At 41.7% G+C, this 22,826-nt stretch overlaps 1 protein-coding gene across 3 annotated transcripts in view; it reads left to right on the top strand.

Moving 5' to 3' along the window:
- The window catches only part of LOC121282066 (nucleophosmin-like), a 92,683-nt gene that overhangs the window by 23,588 nt on the left and 46,269 nt on the right, over positions 1-22,826 (top strand). For 2 of the 3 annotated variants that reach the window (XM_041195477.1, XM_041195497.1), the window contains exons 3-8: positions 362-481; positions 3,556-3,649; positions 11,919-12,040; positions 16,603-16,736; positions 17,990-18,092; positions 19,950-19,952. In XM_041195477.1, coding sequence (XP_041051411.1) covers positions 362-481; positions 3,556-3,649; positions 11,919-12,040; positions 16,603-16,736; positions 17,990-18,092; positions 19,950-19,952 — 576 coding nt within the window. The remainder of the gene's footprint in view (positions 1-361; positions 482-3,555; positions 3,650-11,918; positions 12,041-16,602; positions 16,737-17,989; positions 18,093-19,949; positions 19,953-22,826) is intronic. The other variant, XM_041195487.1, reaches the window with a different exon arrangement.

Genomic DNA, 22,826 nt, shown 5'->3' on the forward strand with positions numbered 1-22,826 from the left:
GTTGTGCCTGTAGAGGCTGATTCGTGAGTGGCAATCTCTTCTGCAGCTGGCACAGATGACTAGTGTTGGCACGAGGTCGACTGTTGTGTTTTCCTTCCGGTGGGCTCTTTTATTTTACTAATGTCATAACTAAATGATACCACTAGATGGGGTCCTGAACAGCAGGTTGGACATTCTGGCCTCCAGAGTAAATCTACTGGAGACCTGTCTGCTTTGATCTTGTGCCTGAAGAATATTTCCTGTATTTTGTTGTCTCAAAGGTGAAGTTGGAAGAAATTAGCTTGTAGACATCATTTGAAATACCGTTTGTATTGCTTTTCAATGAAAAGTCAGTATCACCTTTTTTGTTTTTTGGCAGCAGGTATGTGTGGGTCTTGAAACGAAGGATGAGCTGCACGTCATTGAACTGGAGGCTCTGAACCCGAATGGGAAAATGATCAAGGTGCCTTTGACGTCTCTGAAACCATCCATTCTAACTACAGTAAGTGCCTTAATATATGTGCAGGCACAGGGTGTTTGCAAAGGAAAACAAACTTGTGGAGAGAGGAAGTTTGCATGTCCCATGATACTTGTTCAACAGCAACTTATTAGTTTAGAATAGAGTACACTAACAATTACATTTGCCTCCCCAGGAACCTATTTGATATCTGTGGTTGGTCTTTAGAATGAATAGATTACATGTAACTCAAGCATATTGTTCGCTTGGCTCAGCTTGCCTCTGGGCCAGAAGGTCATGGATTCAAACTCCACTTGATGGCAATATAGCTTGACAATTCAATGCATTGCGTAGGGAGTACTGCATTGTTGGACATGGTTATCTTTGGAACAAGGGACCAGTCTGATTGTTGAGATGGCTGCAAAAAGGCCTTGGGATAGTTTTCGTGCTGTTGTGGCCAGTAGTTGCTCTTGAAAATACCCCATTGAAAACAAGCTAAATAGTTATTCATTCTCTAGCTGCTTGTGGGGCCTTGCTATGTGAAGGCTGATCAAGTTTTCTGTACTTAAAAAGCACTTGTATTGCTGAAAAAAAAGAGACGTGTTGAAGCTTTTCATCTTGCACGCATCAGGACTTCACAAGAATACCGATGCAAGTGGAAAACAACAATTTATACCATATGTATATACTCCCCAAATCATATCCACCATCTACACGGCACAAGTCAGGAGTATGATGGAATACAACCCACTTGCCTGGATGAGTGCAGCTCCCACAACACTGAAGAAAAGTTTCACTCAGGACAAAGCAGCCCTCTTGATTGATACTACATTCACAAATATTTATATCTACTCTCAGTAGCAGCAGTGTGTACTGTCTACAAGATGCACTGCAGGAATTCACCAAGGGTCCTTCGACAGCACCTTCCAAATCCACGACCACTACCATCTAGATGGACAAGGGCAGCAAATAGTTGGGAACACCACCACCTGGAAGTTCCTCTCCAAGTCACTCACCATCCTGACTTGGAAATATATCGGCCGTTCATTCACTGTTATTGGGCCAAAATCCTGGAACTCCCTTGCTAACAACACTGTTGGTGCACCTACACCACAGGGATTGTAGCGTTTCAAGAAGGCAGCTCACTAGGGCAGCCAGGAATGGGTAATAAATGCTGGCCCGGTCAGCGAAGCTCACATCCCCCATGAATTAATTAAAAAAAAGACAAAAAGCTACGTGGGAGTAAAGCAGTGCTTCCCAAACATTTTTTCTGCTGTGACACCATTTTAAGGCTTCACACTTAGTGTGATCCTAGAGTGAAAATTGTGTGAGAGGTGGGTGGAAGAGTTGTTGAGTGGGGTGGGTTTCAAACACCAGGGGTACAGACGCTTTCCATTTTGCAGGCTCTGGTGTTTGGTCTTTGGAGCTCATTGGATTACGCCACGCCCACAGGAATTCCCTTCCTAACAGCACTGTGGGTGTACCTACACCCCATGGACTGCAGCGGTTCAAGAAGGCAGCTCACCACCACCTTCTCAAAGGCAATTAGGGATGGGCCATAAATGCTGGCCTAGCCAGCGAAGCCCTTATCCCATGGATGATTTTTTTTTTAAAGTGGACTTACAACTGATCCCAGGATTGTCAAACCTTTCTCTCCATAGTTGCCATTGGTGCCTTGGATCTTGTGACCCCAATTGCTTGGCCTGTGACCCCACTGGGGGTCACGACCCACAGTTTGGGAACCCTTGGAATATATGGCAGTTATTCAGGATGACAGAAGATGTGAAATGGTGTTTGACAAGGGTCAGTGCGGTTCACACTTTATATTAACGATTTGGACTTTAGAGTCAAAAGCACAATTTCTAAATTTGCTGATGGCAATTTGGAGTGTGGGTGGTGGAAGGGGATAGTCAATATTAAGGAGGACTGCAGCAAATTACACAAAGACATTGATAAATTTGTAGACAACTAATTGGCAAATGATGTCATACACAATGTGAAGTCGTAGATTTTGGTAGGAAGAATAAGGGAGGTGACATGGAAGGTGCAAGTCCAGGTAGGGTTGAGGAACAAAGAGATTTTGGAGCACAAGTACATCAATCACTAAAAGTTGCCTCACGTGTAACCAAGGCCATTAAAAAAGCAAACTGAATATTAGGCTTTAGGCCTAGAGGGTTAGAATTGTAAAATAGGCAAGTTCTGCTAAACTTATATCACACCTTGGTTACTCCACACTTAGTACTGCGTATAATTCTGGTCACCAAATCATAAAAAGAATACAGAGGCCCTGTGAGAGGGTGCAGAGAAGATTTGCGATAATACTGGCAGAAATGCATGGGTATACATATTTTTAGAGACAGGAAAATTGAAGGATGACCTCATAGAGGTCTTTAAAATGATGAAAGGTTTTGATTGTGTGGAAATGGGGAGAATATTTCCTCTTTTGCAGAAGAGCATAACTAGAGGTTAATATTAGACAGTCACCAAGAAATCCAATAGAGAATTCGGGCAGAAACTTCTTCACCCAAAGAGTGATGAGAATGTGGAATGAACTACTACTGGGAGTGGTTGATATGAATAATATCGATGTGTTTAAGGAGAAGCTACATGAGTGTATGAGGGAGAAGGGAATAGAGGGTTATGATGAATTTAACTGAGGAAAGATGGGAGGAGGCTTGAATGGAGCATAAATGGACTGGTTGGCCAAATGGCCTGTTTCTGTGCTGTATACCCCATGTAATCTTACACGTATGACAACTCTGGATTCCTCCCCACTACCTCAGGACACAGGCTAATTGTAGTGCTCCTAAAATTGCTAATCAGTTAATTTGGCACAAACCAGGGATCAAATTTAGGAACTTCCTGTTCTGTGTTGTGCCGAGGAAATTATTATGTATAGACCGATATGTTTCAATACTTGAATATGTATTATATGCATGCACTTGCCCAAATTGCTCCTAATATGATCAGTGTTCTAAACACTGCATTAGTGTGAATTTAACAAGTAGAGTCATTGGTGAGCCCAAGGCGGATGTGTAATGTGGCACTGGTGGTACATTGGTTAAATGAACATCCAGTTGAAACAAAACAAAATGTTGAACACCTGTCTTTTGTTCCAGACTGTTCTGGGAGGGTTTGAGGTGTCTCCACCGGTCTGTTTACGTCTGAAGACTGGTTCTGGCCCTATCTACGTCAGTGGAGAGCACATTGTTGGTGAGTTTCCACAATGCATGTGTTCCAAAACCATTGTAAACTTGTATAAGGTTAAACTGTCTTTGCAAATCTTATTGTGCCGAGACGAAGCTCAAAATAAATGTTGAATGAGCTGAGCATTTTGAAACTTGCATGCCTATTATATATTCATTGTTTGTTTTTAAAGGGTGTGAGGCTATGGTCATTTTTAGAGTGAAATAAAGTGCTTTACTTATTTTTTTCGATGCTGGTCATCTTGAACGCGGTTTCAATAACTTGATGAAACAGTGGAGAAGACTCACTTAAACAGTGGATTAGCAGTTAACCTGTTACCCCTGGAACATGCTTAAGATTCCAGCACAGATAGATTTAGGATGAAAGTCTTGTCGTTCGACCTCCAGGCTCGAAGAGACGCTGTAGGAGCAGGGCCCTTCGCCTCAAGACCCCAATACATGAGGAGAACTTTATACAACTGAGACCCTGGAGGGAAATGTTGCCTCAGATTTTGATAATGTCGGGAATAATCTTGGTAAGTGTGTGTTTGTGTGTATCATATAAAGTATTGGGGTATGTTGCTTCATGACGGGATATGAAAACTCTGTATAATTGAAGCCTATGCGTTTTTCTGTCAGTGTGAATATTAATCAAGTAACAAAGGTCTTGGTAATACAAGTTCATTATGTAATTATGGACTTTTATTTTCTGGCTACAGATCGGACTGGATGTGATGCAAACACATCGTGAGGAGCAGTTGGCCCCAGTGCATCCGCCATACTTAGCACCGTTACTGGAGAAACTTGCACCAGCCTGACCCACTTCAACACAAGCACTTAGTTATGAAGATGTGGCATGCACAGTGGAGAAAGCTGATGTATTTCAGCGTCTTTTAAGATATCTAGGGCACTTGCACGGGTGGAAGATGAACTGGCTTCGGAGAGTGACTTTAAGCCATCAGTGGGATCTAGGTACAAGCTTTAGAAAACTATGGACTTTGTTGCACTGAAGTATAAGTAAACTGCACGGTAAGGTGGTTACTGAAGAACGCAAGAACTGCCAGACATCATAGGGATGGAGTTTTAAAGTCAAACCTAACTGGACTTTGTTCTGCTTCCATGACTGTCATTGGGGCCCATGATTCCTATGGGTTTTGTGTGTTGGTTATCATTCAGGTTTTTCTCTGTTCTTCAGACTACAGCAGAGAAAGCCTAAGAGCAACTTGGCCAATCTTGCATCACCTCCAAGCCACGTGTTTGTTAAACTAAACAGAAGAAACACAAGTACACCAGAATCTGATATGTCAGCCATTCTGGAGAATGGTTGTCTACTTTCTGCTATACCATTTTTTTATTACAAGGACCATAATAAAAACCAGTTGAACACTAATTCAGTCAGTACATTGGTTTTGAAGCAGAAGTACTAAAATATGTCAAAATATTTATAAATAAACATTATTGCACTAAATATTCTGAGGGTTTCATTATTCTGTAGAATTGATTCAAACTATAAATGTTTTGAATGCGCAGAAAACGCAAATTTCTGAGGCAGTTTTTTATTCCAGTGAAAGATGCCATATATCTTAAGACTGACCAAAGGAACTTATCCGTTCCCGTCTGTGTAATCCATTTGAACATAGCAGCATTACTGGTGTAAACTGCATCCTGGTGAATATAAAAGTAGCATTTCCTGCATCAGGTTAAGATGTTTAGTAAATATGGGGTTTTGGTTAGCCAAGGTACAGTACATCAGTTCCTACCTTTCACCTGAACTGGCCTAGGACAGGAGTGCTGAAGTTCTGCTGTATGTATATAATGAATACAACACCCTAGAAATGCACTGCAGTGACTGTCTGAAACGGCAGGGCTAGTTATACTGTTGGAAATAGTAGAGCCAGGAAACTGCTTTTTGTTTTAAAGTTTTGGATGATAGGAGAAAGAGCTCTTTAATAGGAAAAAGATTGAAAAAGTTAATTGTAAAGATGCTTTTTTACAAACAACTTTGTGTTTACATCTTTCAAAAGTTTTATATAACTTCAGCTACGGAGACATATTGTGAAATGTGTTATGTAAGTGAAATTTGGCAATCTGGATGCACATGGTAAGAGTTCACTTGGTGTCTTATTTGTAGATGTTGGTTGTAAGAATGATGGGTAAGACCTTGTGTAAATTCCACTCTCCTGAATAATGGCATTTGCCCTTTTGGTCATATGGGTATACTTAGATGGATATAATTTTGGCATATGGGTTAGCAACTCTTCAGTTAGGTGATGCCTTTTTTTTATATGATTCTAATCCTTGTTTACATCACCTTGTTGCTGTCTATTTCTAATTTCCTCCACCATTGATGTCAATGTTTTATGATTGCAGCTCTGTGAAGTGCTTTTGGCTGTTTTATGGTGAAGGTACTATAGATAAATGCAAATGATTGTTACTTTTGATACCCTAGCTTGCATCCTGTAATGGGTCTTGAGAATGCAATCTGATTTCAAGGTAATTGCTAACAACTGAACCAAACTTGGCAGAAGTAGCTAATATACTAAAATGCAATGATATTTTTAAAATGCAGGAATAAGGGTAAAAGGACATTGTTATATAAAGGTCATTACAGCACTAAGTACATGTTGCATTTAAGCTTGATTTGCCTTCTCGCCTTCGGATGGTGCAGTAGATCATACATTTCAGGAACAGTTTGTAGAGTAGACGCAATTTGTTGATATTTTGAGGAGTATTCTCCAAAGTTCGTGTAAGGGCATTGTGCAGAAGCTTATGAATTACAAAGGAGTTGACCACATTGATCCAGCCAAAAAAGCAACTTTTTTCCTGGCATTTGAATGCTCTCTGGTGGAGTATTCAGACGCCAGGGAACTTCAGTTTTTTTTAAATGGGAAAGCTAGGGGTAAGCAGGTAGAACATTTTCACCCGAAAGGTAGAGTGTGGAGGGAAGGTGATTGTTTCTTCAACACATATTTGCATATTTGTGAGCTATTTCTAGATGAGCCGGAATTGGAGAAAGTGTGGTTGATGTGAGTTTTTTAATATTCTCAAAATTTGGACGCCATTAAGGCCAACCCTAGTTAACCTTTAGAAGGTGGAGAGTTTTGCAGCTATTGCAATTTATATGGTGAAGGTGTCCCAATGATGCTATTTGGTAGGGAGTTCCAGGATTTTGATCCAGTAATGATGAAGGAATGGAAATATATTTCAAGTTGAAACATGTGGTGCTGTTCCCATGCAGCTATCTCTCTTGTTCTTGTATTGGAGGCCACTGGTTTGGGAGGGGTTTTGTTTTAGAGAAAGAGTCAGTACTCCTTGAATCATCACCCTTAACTTAATACATGTACTTTCATTTCAGTGCTTTTCTAAAAGCCATGCATATTTTTATAATAGGTTGGCTAGAAACTATTGAGCTGGCTAATGAAGTGGGTTGGTACACTGTTTTTTCACATCGCATACCCAAGTCCAGATGCAGGCTGATTGATATAATCAAACCATCCTCCGTGCTGTCTGTGAGGCTTCCGTGTTTGAGATGTTTTGGCGCCATTGATCTAGTTTCTTGTAGAACAAAAATAAAATGCTTAGAATGTACAAGTTGGTCAACACCAGCTGCTGGTGAGCCAGCAAGGACAGGAGCGATGTACAAGTTTGTTGTAGTACTGGGGATGGATTTTGGAAAGTAGAAATTTCAACCCTGGAGCCTGGATGCGCCAGTTTTTTTTTTGTTGTTGTAAGGGACTAGGTGTTAAATAAGTTCCAAATAGGGATTTACTGTGGAGGAGCTTTACTGTGGGGTTAACTAACCTGACCAGAGTGTAATGAACCTTTTCATCTAGAATATACAGTAGATTGTTTGCAAGGTGAGGGGTGTCTGTATTGCAAGATGAAATGTTTTTGCCCTTAATCCCCAGTATCTCTATCGAATGTATCCAGCAGGGTACAGTTCTGGGCACCATGTTTTAACAAGGGTTTGAAGGCTTTAGAAAGTGTGCAGAAAAGATTCATAAGAATGTTTCCAGGAATGAGGAACTTTATCTACGTGAATAGATTGGAAAACCTGTGATTGTTCTTGCAAAAGAGAAGGTTGAGAGGAGATTTGATAGAGATATTCAAAATTCTTTTAAAAATTCTTTCATGGGATGTGGGCCTCGCTTGTTGGACCAGCATTTTTATTGCCCATCCCTAATTGCCCTTGAGAAGGTGATGGTGAGCTGCCTCCATGAACCACTGCAGTCCATGTGGTGTAGGTGGTAGAGGCCGTGTGTTTGGAAGGTGCTGTCAAAGGAGCCTTAGTGAGTTGTTGCAGTGCACCTTGTCGATGGTACACACTGCTGCCACTGTGTGGTCATGGAGTGAGTGGATATTGAAGGTGGTGGAATGGATGCCAATCAAGTGGGCTGCTTTGTCCTGGATGGTGTCGAGATTCTTGAGTGTTGTTGCAGCTGCATTCATTCAGGTAAGTGGAGAGTATTCCATCACACTCCTGATTTGTGCCTTGTAGATGGTAGACAGGCTTTGAGGAGTCAGCAGGTGAGTTACTCGCTGCAGAATTCCCAGCCTCTAATCTGCTGCTCTTGCCACAGTATTTATTTGGCTGGTCCAGCTCTGTTTCTGGCCAATGGTAACTCCCAGGATGATGTTAGAGGGCAATTGTGATGATAATGTCATTGAATGTCATGGGGCGATGGTTAGATTCCCTCTTGTTAGAGATGGTACCTGTGTGCTAGGTTACTTGCCACTTATCAGCCCAAGCCTGAATGTTGTCTAGTTTCTGCTGCATATGGACACAGACTGGTTCAATATCTGAGGAGTCATGAATGGTGCTGGACATTGTGCAATCATCAGTGAACATCCCCACCCCTGAGTTTATGATGGGGATAGGTCATTGATGATGCAATTGAAGACGGCTGGGCTGAGAACACTATCCTGAGGAACTCCTGTAGTGATGTCCTGGGATTGAGATGATTGACCTCCAACAACCACACCCATCTTCCTTTGTGCCAGGTATGACTCCAACCAGCGGAGAGTTTTCCCCAGTGAGGGGTCTGGACAACCTTGGATCTTTCAGTGTCACCCACATCCTGCAAATGAATGAAAAGAGTGAGACGAGCTAAATTGCTCGTATGTAGAGCGGGCATGGAGTCGATGGGCTGACTTACCTTCTTCTGTGGTACAACCTTCATTTGAATTTCTCCTGCCTTTCAAAGCCTTTTTAAAATCTGTTTCTTCAACTGTGCCTTTGGTCTACTTCTGCTTGCCCTGCTATCGAGTCTGAATCTAATTTTCTTAATGACCTTCTGTTATTTTAAAGTAAGCTATGAAAGGCAATTGGTTCTTTTCATTTTAAGTTGCTCTAAATTAAAAATAGTGATGTTTGACAAGTTGCATTTTTATAGCTAATTGATTTAACTTATGAATGACTTCAACCTCTTCATCTTTTTGCAGATACAGCGCTATTAAGGAGTATGTTGGTATGCCTCAGTATACCTGGCTCCTATATTCCCTTGTCTATTACGCTGGCCTTCATTCATGAATGTGGCGGTGTTCATTGCACTTTATTAATAAATTCTGTGTATTGACGTTAAAATACCCATCCAACAGCGGTCTTGTTCTCAGGTATTTTTTGTGCTTCCTGCTCATCCATTTATCCTTACTTCCTGTTAACTGCATTAAAGCAGATTTTTAATATACAGGATGCAGCAGTCCTTTAAAAAGAAAAGTGCTCGCCTTCACGAGGCTGTATTTCCATCATGCTCTGCACTGTCCATCAGGAAATATAATGAAAACAGTAAACACTTTGTAAAGTATTTCAATGACTTTAACCTTGTGATAAAGACAAATTGAGTTTCACTTTTATATCTTGGTGTTGTCAGCACTCCTCACTCTGTTACTGTTACAGATTTGTAGCTGATATTGCTGCCCATAGATATACTTTTGATAGCTGATAATTCATGATTTTATAGAGAATGAGCTGCTCCACTTTAATCTCTTGTCACTGCAGCTTTGATGTTGGAGATCATCTTGACAAAGAGGTTAAGCAGGTAACCTAACTCCAGTTTGTATAAGGGCCACAAGGAGGTTGGGTGATTTTTTTTTTGTTAATTTCATGGAATCGGGTGTCTCTAGCAAGGCCAGCATTTGTTAACCATTGCCCTTGAACTGATAGTATTTAAAAGGCAACCACATTGTTGAGAGTCTGGAGCCACATGTCAACCAGGTCAGGTAAGGATGGTAGATTTCCTTCCCTAAAGGACATTAGTGAACCAGATGGGTTTTTTTTTAAATGACAATCAGAGTTTCATTGTCACCAGTACTGAGACTGCGCTTGATGTAGTATACATAGACTTGCAAAAGGGATTCGATAAAGCGCTACATTAACAGGCTTGTGAGAAAAGTTAGAGCTCAGAATAAAAGGGACAGTAGCAGTATGGATACAAAATTGACTGAGTGATAGGAAATGGGTTAGTGGTGAAAGTGTTTTTCAGACTGCAGGAATATTTATAACTGCGGTTCTTCCGAGTTGGTGTTAGGACCCCTGATTTAATTGATATAAATTGACGACTTGGACTTGGGTATACAGAGCACACTTGCAAAATTTGCAGATGACGTGAAACTTGGAAGCATTGTGAACTGTGTGGAGGATGGTGTTTAAGGTTCAAGGGAACCTAGGCTGGTGGAATGGGTGGACAAGCGGCAGTTGAAATTTCATGTAGAGAAGTGTGAAGTGATACATTTTGGTAAGAAAGCGGAGGAGCAATATAAAATAAGGGGTACAATTCTGAAGGGGTTGCAGGAGTAGATGGACCCAGGGTTATGTGCACAAACAATTGAAGGTTGCAGAGCAGATTGTGAATGTGGTTAATAAAGCATACAGGATCCTGGGTTTTATAAAATAGGGGCATAGAATGCAAAAGCAGGAAGTTACGATGAACTTGTATAAACACTAGTTCGGCCTGAATTGGAATATAGCGTCCAGTTCTGGGCACCACATTTTACGAACGATTTAAGAACATTAGAGAGGGTGCTGAAAGTATTCATTATGCTTCCAGGGATGAGGAACTTGAGCTACATGAATAGATTTGAGAAGCTGGGGCTGTTCTTCTTAGAGAAGAGAAGGTTGAGAGAAGATTTGATAGTGGCATTCAAAATCGGGAGTTGCCTGAAGAGGGTGGTTAGGGAGAAACTGTTCCTGTTGGTGAAAGGGTTGCAAACCAAAGGACATTGATTTAAAGGGTTTGGCAAAAGAAGCAGTGGTGTCAAGAGAAAAAGCTGTTTTACACGACAAGTGATTAGGATCTGTAGTGCAATGTCCGAGAGTGTGGTGGAAGCAGATTCAATTGTGGCTTTCAAAGGAGAATTGGATAATTGTCTGAAGAGTGAAAAATTTCAGGGCTACAGGGAAAAGGTGGGAAGGAGGAATTATTAAATTGCCCATGAAGAGAGCCAGGGCAGGGAAGTTGGCTGAATGGTCTTTATTTGTGCTGTAATCATTGTCATTTTACGCTAGATTACTCAGGAGGAGCTCTGCATCCAGGACCTCTGTCTCTATCAACCAGATACTTGTGTAATAGCCCCTGATGAAAAGACTTTTATCCAGTTCCCTTCCTCCACCTGATTAAATTTATAAAAACTACTCCTGAATAGCAGGGCAAACCTTTGTTGAATATAGAAGAAAAAACAGATATTTTAAAAATAATGAAATATTACCAGTGATAGATTGTAGGGAGAGCGGAACATTGACAGGAGCTCCATGTTCTTGAAGTTCCAGGAAGGAATAAAGCAAGAGTTTCACTTAGAATTTACAGCACAGAAACAGGCATTCTGGTCCATCAGCTCTAAACTGGTGTTTGTGCTCCCCATGAGCCTCCTCCTATTTTATCTACTCCTATTAGTATACCCTTCTACTCTTTCGTCCTCCTTACTTAATCTAACACCCCTTTAAATGCAGCAATATTGTTCACCTTGAGTAACGTGTTCACCATTTGGGGTAAAGAAATTTCTCTTGAGTTCCTTATTGGATTTATTAGTGATTTTCTTTTTAGGACTCCTAGTCCACCATAAGTGGAAACTTCTTTTTCTATGGCTACCATGTAAATCCCTTCGTAATTTTACTGACTTCAGTCAGCTTAACCCTCAACCATCTTTTTTTCCTCCTGGTAAATTCTCCTTGCTGATGTAACTTCTAACTTGTGGTATCACCCTTATAACTTGATTTCAATATAGTGCGGATGTCTTTTGAATGATATAGTATTGCGTAGATCTCAACCTTTTTATAAATGCTTTTTTTGAAATTTTTACAGGTGTGCCTGACTCTGACTCTGATTCCGAGTCCGAATCTGAAGACAATCATCGGGTGAAATCTCCCCTGAAGAAGCAACCTGTTAAGCTTGCATCGTCTCCCACTGCATTGCACCCTGCAAAGGTATGGAGCAGGAGAGAATTTAGAAATATGTCTGGATCCTCACTCTGACGCAATGATAAATGTTCACTTCAAATCTCTGGGGGCAAGATCTGATCTTTCCAATAATTTATAAATGCAATGCCAAGACTTGCTTTTATTCATTCATGGGATATGGGCATCGCTGGCTAGGCCAGCAGTTTATTGCCCATCCCTAATTTCCATTGAGAAGGTGGTAGTGAACTGCTGCCTTGAAGCTTGTAGCTACACCCATGGTACTGTTAGGGAGGGAGTTCCAGGATTTTGACCTAGCGACAGTGAAGGAACAGCAATATATTTCCAATTCAGGATGGTGAGTGGTTTTGAGGGGAACTTCCAGTGGTAATGTTCCCATGTGTCTGCTGCCTTTGTCCTTCTAGATGGTAGTGATCATGGTTTGGAAGGTGCTGCCTAAGGAGGCTTCGTGAGCTCCTGCAGTGCATCTTGTAGATGATACACACTGCAGCGACTGTGCATTGGTGGTGGAGGGTGTGAATGTTTGTGGACGGGGTGCCAATCGAGCAGGCTGCTTTGTCCTGGATGGTGTCAAGCTTCTTGAATGTTGTTGGGTCTGCACTCATCAGGCAAGTGAGGAGTATTCCATCACACTTCTGACTTGTGCCTTGTAGGTTGTGGACAGATTTTGTGGAGTCAGGTGGTGAGTTACTCACTACAGGATTCCTATCCTTTGACTTGCTCTTGTAGACACAGTATTTATATGGCTAGTCCAGTTCAGTTTTTGGTCAGTAGTAACCTCCAGGATGTTGATAGTGGGGGATTCAGTGATGGTAATGCCATTGAACAGAGGTTAGGTTCTTCCTTGTTGGAGATGGTCATTGCCTGGCACTTGTGAGCTGTGAATGTTACTTTCCACTTGTAAGCCCAAGCCTGGATATTGTCCAGGTCTCTCTGTATTTGGACATGGAACATTGGATATGAACCATAGTATTGTGTTGTTTTGAGAGGCTATTTCCTATGTGGGATGAGCAGTGGAATTGGTTTTTGGTTAAATTGCAGGATGTTTTATGGGTGTTTTTAAATGTAGTTATACAGTGCTGGAGGATGCCACATAACTCATTGTATCTGTGCTGGCTTTGGAAAGAGTTGCCTGATTAGTTTCATTCCCCTGCTCTTTCCCCGTAGCCTTGTAATTACTTTTGCTTCAAGTATTTATCCAATTCCCTTTTGAAAATTACTATTGAAGCTGCTTCCACTAGCCTTTCAGGCAGTACATTCCAGATCGTAACAGATTGCTGCTTTAAAATAAGATCTACTACTACTCTGGCTCTTTGCTGATATCTTTATATCTGTGCTTGATTGGTGGCCCTGCCATTGGACTCGCTATTCTTCTCTCCAATATTGGCACACTGTGGCTCCAGTATGTACAATGCACAGGTTATACTGCAGCAAGTCACCATGCCCTGTGATTCGTACAATTGAGGAAAGATGAAAGAAGCAAAATCATGGGAATAGCATCACCTTCAAATCCCACCCCAAGTCTCACATCATAATAAATCACTATCCCTTGAATGTAGCTCAGTCAATATCTTGTAAATACTTACCTAATGCCATTGTGTGATGACCACTGTCATCTTATCTGGGCAATTAGGGATGGGTGATGAGTACAGCATTGCAACTCTCAGGCATTAGTAAGGGAATCAAGGGTAATGAGGAAAAGGCAGGAAAGTGGGATTGAGGATTATCAGATCAGCCATGATCTCATTGAATGGCAGTGCAGACTCAATGGGCTGAAATGGCATACCTCTTCTCCTATGTCTTATGGTCTTATGGTATAATTCGAGAAATCATTTACAGTTGCCTTTCTATTTGCTGTCAGTGCAGCCATCCCTTCTTATTACATAGAATTACAGTGAATTATGTAGCACAGATGCATGCCATTTCCCTCAACATGTCTGTGTAGTTGTTTATGCTCTGTATGTGAACTCCCATCCATCCTAAACTTGTATCGCGCTCTAGTTTTTCTTCTAGCTCACCTCATGTCCTTTCCGAGCTCCTCTTCTCCATGAGACTCACTGCCTGTTCCCACTAAGTTGCTGACAACCAAACTTCTCTTCCTGGCTCTCACATTAACTGATGCCGGTATTGGTTCTCTTTTCACGCACTGTTCCCCTCCTTCAAACCTTGTTGTCCCTCTTGTGGTCAAAAAAAAAAATCAAACCTTGACTCCTTCTTCTTTGTAAACTACCAGCCCCGTTTCCAATCTCACTTTCCTCTCCAAAGTCCTTTAACAAGTTGAAGCCTCCCAAACCCATTTCCATCTTTCCCGGAGGTTGATGTTTGAACCCCTGCAATCAAGTTTTCGATCCTGCCACAGTACCGGAATTACTCTTAAAGTCACAAATGGAACCCTATGTGACTGTGACAAAGGTATGTTGTCCCTCCTCGTCCTTCTCAACGTGTTCTCCACGTTGACTATACCACCCTCCAACATCTTTGTGTTGTCCAACTGGCTGGGACTGGACGCTTAGTTCCAGTACCATCTCTCTAATGGTAGCCAGAGAATCACCTGCAGTAGCTTCTCTTCCCACTTCTGAAACATTACCTCTGGTTGCCGCCAGGGATCTATCCACGGCCCCCTAGTATTGGGGGAGGTGGTGGCATTGTGGCATTGTTTCTGGACTAGTATTCCAGAAGACCCAGGGTAATTCTCTGGGGACCTGGGTTCGAATTCCACCATGACATGGTGAAATTTTAATTCGATAAAAACCTGGAATTAAAAGTTTGATCATGACCATGGAACCATTGCCGATTGTTGTAAAATCCCACCTGGTTCACTAATGTCCTATAGGGAAGCAGACCTGCTGCCCTTACCTGGTCTGGCCTACATGTGACTCCAGACTCTCAGCAATGTGGTTTACTCTTGAATGGCCTCTGAACAGGGCAGTTAGGGATTGGCAATAAATGCTGGCCTAGCCAGCAATGGCCACACCCCATGAACGAATTTAAAAAAAAATTCCTCAAATACATGCTTCCCCTTGGCATCATCTGAAATCAAAGCACCGGTGTCTACATGCAAGCTCAACATTCAGCTTTATTTAACCACCATCTCTTTCAACCTGCCCACCCAGCACTGGAGAACAAAAATTCACTCCAGCAAAATACTCAGAAGGCTTTGTTTTTAGTTCCCACGGCAAACTCTGTTCCCTAGCCACCAACTGCGTCCCTCTCCATGGAAACTGAAACCAAGTGACAGATGGCACCCCAGACAAATACTCTGGATCTCACTTCAGCTCTCCCCCCGCCCCCAGACATTTGTTACACAGTGAGCCAACCAGTCTCGCTGAAGTCTGTCTTTCACACGAGGGTTTCCAATCTCTACTTTCCAAGAACTCGCCTTGGAATCTTCTCCCAAACTTTCTCTCAGACCCCGTTCACAGGAGTTCGCCTCCAAGGTTTCGAGCTCTCTTTCTGATGTTCCTCTCCCTGGATCACCACATGCATTCAAACTTTCTTCCATGCACTCTGCCTCACTGACTCAGCTGTCAACAGTACATCACTGCTGCACATGCCCATAGCAAAGAGTTACACAGACCTTTAGTTACCTTTTTGGACCTTCTGACATCTCACAAGCCTTAATATCACTTTGACTCTGCTTCCTGCAGCTTGGAGCTTTTCTCTGCCCCTCACTCTTAACTTCACTTAGGACCTTTTCCAGGTTCCTGCCCTTCTTTTGACTAGAAGGTGGCCTTGGGACTTTCTCTTGTTCCACTCTCCTGGATTTGGGAGCTTTCTTCTTTAGATTGGGACTGGCTATTTATCCCTATTGCTCCAGTCTGTCTCTGGCAGCTACTTCCAACCAACTTTAGCTTGGGACTGGCTATATCCCCCTTCTAGGTTGCTTCTGCTTAGCAGCTGTCTTCAAAAACTCAACTGACTTCAAACAGCTTCCAAATCAATCTTAAACATTGCAGCTAAAGCTCATTCCTGACACCCACAAATATCAATGTAACTTACTTAAGCTATCTCGATTTCCTAACAGGTGGGAGGAAGCACAACACTACCACCTGCAAGTTCCCCTCCAAACTACACACTATCCTGACTTGGAACCATATCACTGTTCCTTCACTTCGCTGGGTCAAAATTCTGGAACTCCATTCCTAACAACCTACAACACATGGGCTACAGCGGTTCAAGAAGGTGGTTCACCACCACTTTCTCGAAGGCAAATAGGGTTGGGCAATAAAAATGCTGGTCTAGCCAGTGACGGCTACAAACCATGAAAGAATTTTTTTAAGAAGTGGCAACATTTTATCTGTCTATCCTGTCGAACCCCTTCATAATATTAAAGACTTCTATGAGGTGACCTTTCAATCTTTTGGAGAGAAAAGAGCCCCACTCTTTTCAGCCTATCATATAAGATATAATTATTATATAATTAATTCTCAGTTACTGAAGCTGCTGCTGACCCTAACTTTCTCATTCTTTCTCACCCACCCTCCCCAAAGCACAGACTCCTTCCATTTAATACATTTTTCCATTCTTGAAGCTGCTGTCAGCTCTGGCTGTCTTCTCTTTTGTGTTTGTAGAAAAAGGCAAAGTTAGAGGAGTCAACAAAAGATAAGGCAATGAATGATAAAGGTAAAAATGAAGAAGATGATGATGAAGATGAAGACGCAGATGATGAAGACGAAGATGATGATGACGACGATGATGAAGATGAGTAAGTTCGTCCCTTCATCCTTCCTTGCCTAAATAGACAAACTGAACTAATGTGGCTCCTTTCAGAGCAAGCAAGTTCAAATGCTAACATAATATTGTCCTAGAGTACATTTATTGTCAAAAAGACAACCGTTTTGTGGTGTGTAGCCTTGCAGAGTTCTGTTGATGGCCACTACATTGGTTCACACATGGGCAGCATTCAGTAGCAGATAGCAGATATGCTAAAGCTGACCAAAGAAAAATTTGTTTCCAGATTGAGCAGATGCACAGGTGTGTTGTGAGCCGGAATCTAGTTGAATGTTTTCTAGTTCTGAACATACAAACATATGAAATTGGCAAAGGCCAGCCGGTCTAGATGTAGAACTCATAAAGGACTTGGACCAGCAACCTGTTTATATTTAGAATGCATTGAATTCTCAGGACAAAGAAATAGGTTTGAATTAAATAGAGGGCTTTGACCAACTTCATATTTTGTGCAAGATAGAAACATGGGCAATTTATGGATTCCTTCTGAGCCCCAAGGTCAGATTTCAGCCTGTAAGTAGCTCCTTTTGGTTATTATTTTTAATATGTCAAAGTGGAAAGTGCACGGAGTAAGGAAACTGAGGGCATGATTTTATTTGAGATGGATACAAATTAATGTTTGAGTGGTGTTTAATTATTAAACAGCCAGTAGTTATTGAGAAAACTATTAATAGTTATTGAGTAAACTAGGTGAAGGACACCACTACATCAGGAAACCGTGATTGGGTCACATCTACTAGGTTAGTTTCTGCAAGAGATGAAAAATTCCACAGTTTTGACAACTTGAAAGAGAATGATTTGGAGTCAGGAGACAGTGCCAGGAATCTTGATTTGAATGTCATGGGGTTGCCTGCTGTTAGAGCAAGAGGATTGGATGGTTGTGTCTTCAACTTTGAAATGGTAAGAAGGAACATTAGAGAAATTACTTGAGACTTGCTAAAAACAAACTTACTTTTTGTTTTGCAATTTAAATGAAAAATGCTGCAGTTGCTGGAAATCTGAAATGAAAACTGGAAATGCTCAGGTTCAGGCAACTTCTGTGGAGAAAGAGAAACAGTATAATGTTTCAGTTCTGAGGATGTTCGTCCATCTGTTTCTCTCCCCACAGATGCTGTCTGATTTGAGTTTTTCCAGCATTTTCTGTTCAATTTAAACAGTACTAGTGCTCCTAAATGCAGTTCACTGCATTTATTTACTGAAAATTTTTGAATTTTATATGTTGTGTTCTAGGGAAGAGGAGGATGAGGAAGAGGATGACGATGATGATGATGATGATGATGATGAGGACGAGGAAGATGAGGTTACAAAGACTCCTGTCAGAATGCCAGTTAAAGTGAGTTAAAATCACTCTTTGGGTAGTTTATTTAAGAAAAGTAGTTAACGCTGCCCCCCTACCTTTTCCTTGTGCATCAAAGGACAAGACTGAGGGAGAAGAAAAGACTGAGGGAGAAGAAAAGATTGAGGATTACAGTCCAGCTTGATAGTACAGTTGATTTTGAGTGTGGAGCCTTTGACATGACAGGACACAATCTTTTCCAGTTGGTGCAAAAGAAAGTCCCAAAACAAGGTTAAATCCAATAACGGTGTAACTCCTATAGGTCTTTTACAATTTCTCAAGATTATGAAGGGGTTTGATAAAATTGATCCAGGCGAATTGTGTTTGCTGTGGTTGAAGAGTCCAGACACAAGGAGGCATGAGTTTTTTCTTAAATGCCATTAGGAGGAGGATGGGAAGTCGGAGAAAATGTTTTCCAACCAACCTCTAATGGAGTTGTGCAATATGTTGCCAAGTCAGACTGTTGAAGTGTTAGAGACGACTTTGTGAGAGGTTCCTAAAGAGGTGGAAGGAGAGAGATATAGAAAATGCAGTTTTGTTGGACCTGCTTTTTTTCTGTTTTCTCAATGAAAATTATTTTATTAAATACCTTGTGCTGTATGATTTTCAGAAGATTTTTAATATTCAACATGGGCACCCCATCCATCATGAAATTGTGACAGTTTATTATACTCTTTCTCTTAGACCCTGCTACCACACTATTAGAATCTATTACTTTGTCACTCTTGGTAATTTCATTTATATTATTTTACTTGCTGTTACCATGGAGTATGAAAAACTGAGCCACTAGCCTTCTTCCCTTTTTATTGGTTCAGGGATATGAGTGTCGCTGGCAGGGCCATTTGATGTTTTTGAGCTTACAGTCTCTAGGAGTCTAGATTGTAGATCAACTTGCCTGGTTTGTTCTCCCAGTTTGGAAAGCACCTCATTTCTGCTCATTGCTTATCCCCCTCTCCCCTCCAGTGCACCAGAGGCAAAGGCACTTTACCCTTACTCCAGGTTGTCCACTGCTTTATGCATGTGTGCACAAATGTAAAAAAAAATGCATTTATATAGTGCCTTTCATGAGCTCAGGAGGCTTAGCCAGTGAAGTGCTTTTGAAATTCAGGCACATGTAGGAAACGTAGCAAAAACAAAAATTGCTGGTAAAACTCAGCAGATCTGACAGCATCTGTGGAGAGAAAGACAGAGTTAATGTTTCGAGTCTGTATGACTCTTCAGAACTAAAGGGAAGTAAAAATGTGGTGAAGTATATACTGTTTAAGGGGGAAGGGGTATGTGAAGCTGGATAGAAGGCCAGTGATAGGTGGAGGCAAAGGAGAGATTGTAAAAGATGTAATATTTTACTTGCTGTACATGACATCCTTCACAATCTCTCCTTTGCCTCCACCTATCACTGGCCTTCTATCCAGCTTCACCTGTCCCACCCCTCTTAAACAGTATATATTTCACCACAAGTTTATGTAAGGTAGACAAAAAATAACTATTCCCGTCAGCTGATAATGCAAGTACCATGGGACACAGATTTAAGGTTTTGGGCAAGAAGCGCAGGGGAAATGTGAGGAAGAGTTTTTTTAATGACCTGGAATTTGCTGTCAATAAGGGAATAGATACAGTCAATGATTTCAAAAGGAAATTGGTTGGAACAAAGGGACCTTGGCGTGTGTGTCCATAGATCTCTGAAGGCAGAGGAGCATGTTAGTAGGGTGGTGAAAAAGGCATACGGGACACTTGCCTTTTTCAAACGAGGCATAGATTACGAAAGTAGGGAGGTCATGTTGGAGTTATATAGAACCTTGGTGAGGCCACCAGCTGGAGTATTGTGCGCAGTTCTGGTTGCCACATTATAGGAAGGATGTGATTGCACTGAAGGGGTTGCAGAGGAGATTCACCAGGATGTAGCCTGGGATGAAACATTTAAGTTATGAAGAGAGGTTGGATAGACTTGGGTTATTTTCGTTGGAGCAGAGAATACTGAGGGGGCGACCTGATCACGGTGTACAAGATTATGAGGGGAATGGACAGGGTGGATAGGGAGCAGCTGTTCCCCTTAGTTGAAGGGTCAGTCATAAGGGGACATAAGTTCAAGGTGAGGGGCAGGAGGTTGAGGTGGGATGTGAGGAAAAACTTTTTTACCCAGAGGGTGGTGACGGTCTGGAATGCGCTGCCTGGGAGGGTGGTGGAGGCAAGTTACCTCACATCCTTTAAAAAGTACCTGGATGAGCACTTGGCACGTCATAACATTCAAGACTGGGTAAAGTGCTGGTAAATGGGGTTAGCTAGGTAGGTCTGGTGTTTCTCACGTGTCAGTGCAGACTCGATGGGCTGAAGGGCCTCTTCTGCACTGAGAGATTCTGTGATCAGGAATCTTGGAAATAAGCTTCCAGGACTGCTGGGATAGAATGGGGACTTGGGACTGACTGGATTGCTCTACAGGGAGCTGCATGGATTTGATGGGCCAAATGGCCCTCTTCTGCATGTGTAATAATGACTCTGACTAAGTTTTCCAGGCTAAGGGAAAGGAGCCGGGGGTGGGGTTGGACCTAATTAGGTACTTGTAATGGCTTCTAGAATATGCACCAATGTAATTGATATGCTATCAAGTCACCAAAAACAGGAAAATATAGAAATCAGATGGAGGAACATTGCAGAGTTCCTCGGGATCCTCTCGCTGACCAAAGTTTGAAAGCCTTTGTTCTTTTTTGGTTATGTCTCTTGGACACACTTCAGGACTTTTGGCTGAAGTAAAGGAGCTATATGAAATATAGGTTGTTCCTTAAGTGTGTTTAGGGAGAAAAACAGGATTTGCATATTTAGCCAGTCATTTTATTTATAACTTTAACTGTAAGGAAACAACTAATTTGATATCATTGGGCTTAACATGACTCTGATTTTCAGTACACTGTTTTGCACCATGCTGCCACTAGGTTGTGCAGTATGACTCTGAAACCACCTGTTGCATGTCTGACAGGAGATCTGAAGGTGTGTGTGACATCAGGAATTTTCTGTAAAGCCATTTCAAGGGATCTGAATTGGTCTAGGTCGCATCTGCTCAGATTTGTTTGAATTTTTTCAGTCAAGTCACTTAGAAATTCGCAAAAACTTGCTTTTCTCTCTCCTTTCCCTTCCTTCGCCTGATTATTTTAACTGTTTTAGACTTCGTCATAGGTTAAATTCCCTGGGCAGGAAGCTTAGAGTCATGTTAAGCCCAATGATATCAAATTAGTTGTTTCCTTACAGTTAAAGTTATAAATAAAATGACTGGCTAAATATGCAAATCCTGTTTTTCTCCCTAAACACACTTAAGGAACAACCTATATTTCATATAGCTCCTTTACTTCAGCCAAAAGTCCTGAAGTGTGTCCAAGAGACATAACCAAAAAAGAACAAAGGCTTTCAAACTTTGGTCAGCGAGAGGATCCCGAGGAACTCTGCAATGTTCCTCCATCTGATTTCTATGTTTTCCTGTTTTTGGTGACTTGATAGCATATCATTTACATTGGTGCATATTCTAGAAGCCATTACAAGTACCTAATTAGGTCCAACCCCACCCCCGGCTCCTTTCCCTTCACATCATGCAGCCATCCTGAAAATGTATTCATTTAGCATTCATATAGTGTCTTTTGCAACCTCAGGACATCCCAAAATGTTTTGCAGCCAATTAAGTATTATTGAAGAATCGTCACTATGCTGCTGCAGAAAACGTGACAGTCATTTTGTGCCCAACACAGCTCCATAGACAGTTATGTGATAATCATCAAATAGTCTGTTTTACTAAGTTGCAGGATAAATAAAATCAGGCAGGGCACAGGGGAAAAACTCTTGTTTCTGTCTTTCAGGTGAGATGTTAAACACAAGTTCCTGCTGCCTTTTCAGATGACCATAAAAGATCCCATGGCATTGAGTACAGGAGTTGGGATGTTATGGTGAGGTTGTATAAGACATTGGTGAGGCCAACTTTGGAGTATTGTGTGCAGTTTTGGTCGTCTAACTACAGGAAGGATATCAGTAAGATTGAGAGAGTGCAGAGAAGATTTACTAGGATGCTGCTGGGTCTTCAGGAGTTGAGTTACAGGGAAAGATTAAACAGGTTAGGACTTTATTCCTTGGAGCGTAGAAGGATGAGGGGAGATTTGATAGAAGTTTACAAAATTATGAGGGGTATAGACAGAGTAAATGCGAGTAGGCTCTTTCCACTTAGATTAGGAGAGATAAACACGAGAGGACATGGCTTTAGAGTGAAAAGGGAAAGGTTTAGAGGGAACTTCTTCGCTCAGAGTGTTGAGAGTGTGGAACGAGCTGCCATCTGATGTGGTAAATGCAGGCTCACTCTTAAGCTTTAAGAATAAATTGGATAGATACATGGATGGGAGAGGTCTGGAGGGTTACGGACTGGGTGCAGGTCAATGGGATTAGCAGAATAATATTTCGGCACAGACCCGGCAACATCCTAGTAAATCTTCTCTGCACTCTCTCAATCTTACTGATATCCTTCCTGTAGTTAGGCGACCAGAACTGCACACAATACTCCAAAGTTGGCCTCACCAATGTCTTATACAACCTCACCATAACATCCCAACTCCTGTACTCAATGCCATGGGATCTTTTATGGTCATCTGAAAAGGCAGCAGGAACTTGTGTTTAACATCTCACCTGAAAGACAGAATCTCCGTCAGTAATGCACTCCCTCAGTACTGCAATGTAGTGTCAATGTGAATAATGTCTCGAGTG

The sequence above is a fragment of the Carcharodon carcharias genome, chromosome 1 (assembly GCF_017639515.1).
Source record: "Carcharodon carcharias isolate sCarCar2 chromosome 1, sCarCar2.pri, whole genome shotgun sequence".
NCBI classification, from domain to species: domain Eukaryota; kingdom Metazoa; phylum Chordata; class Chondrichthyes; order Lamniformes; family Lamnidae; genus Carcharodon; species Carcharodon carcharias.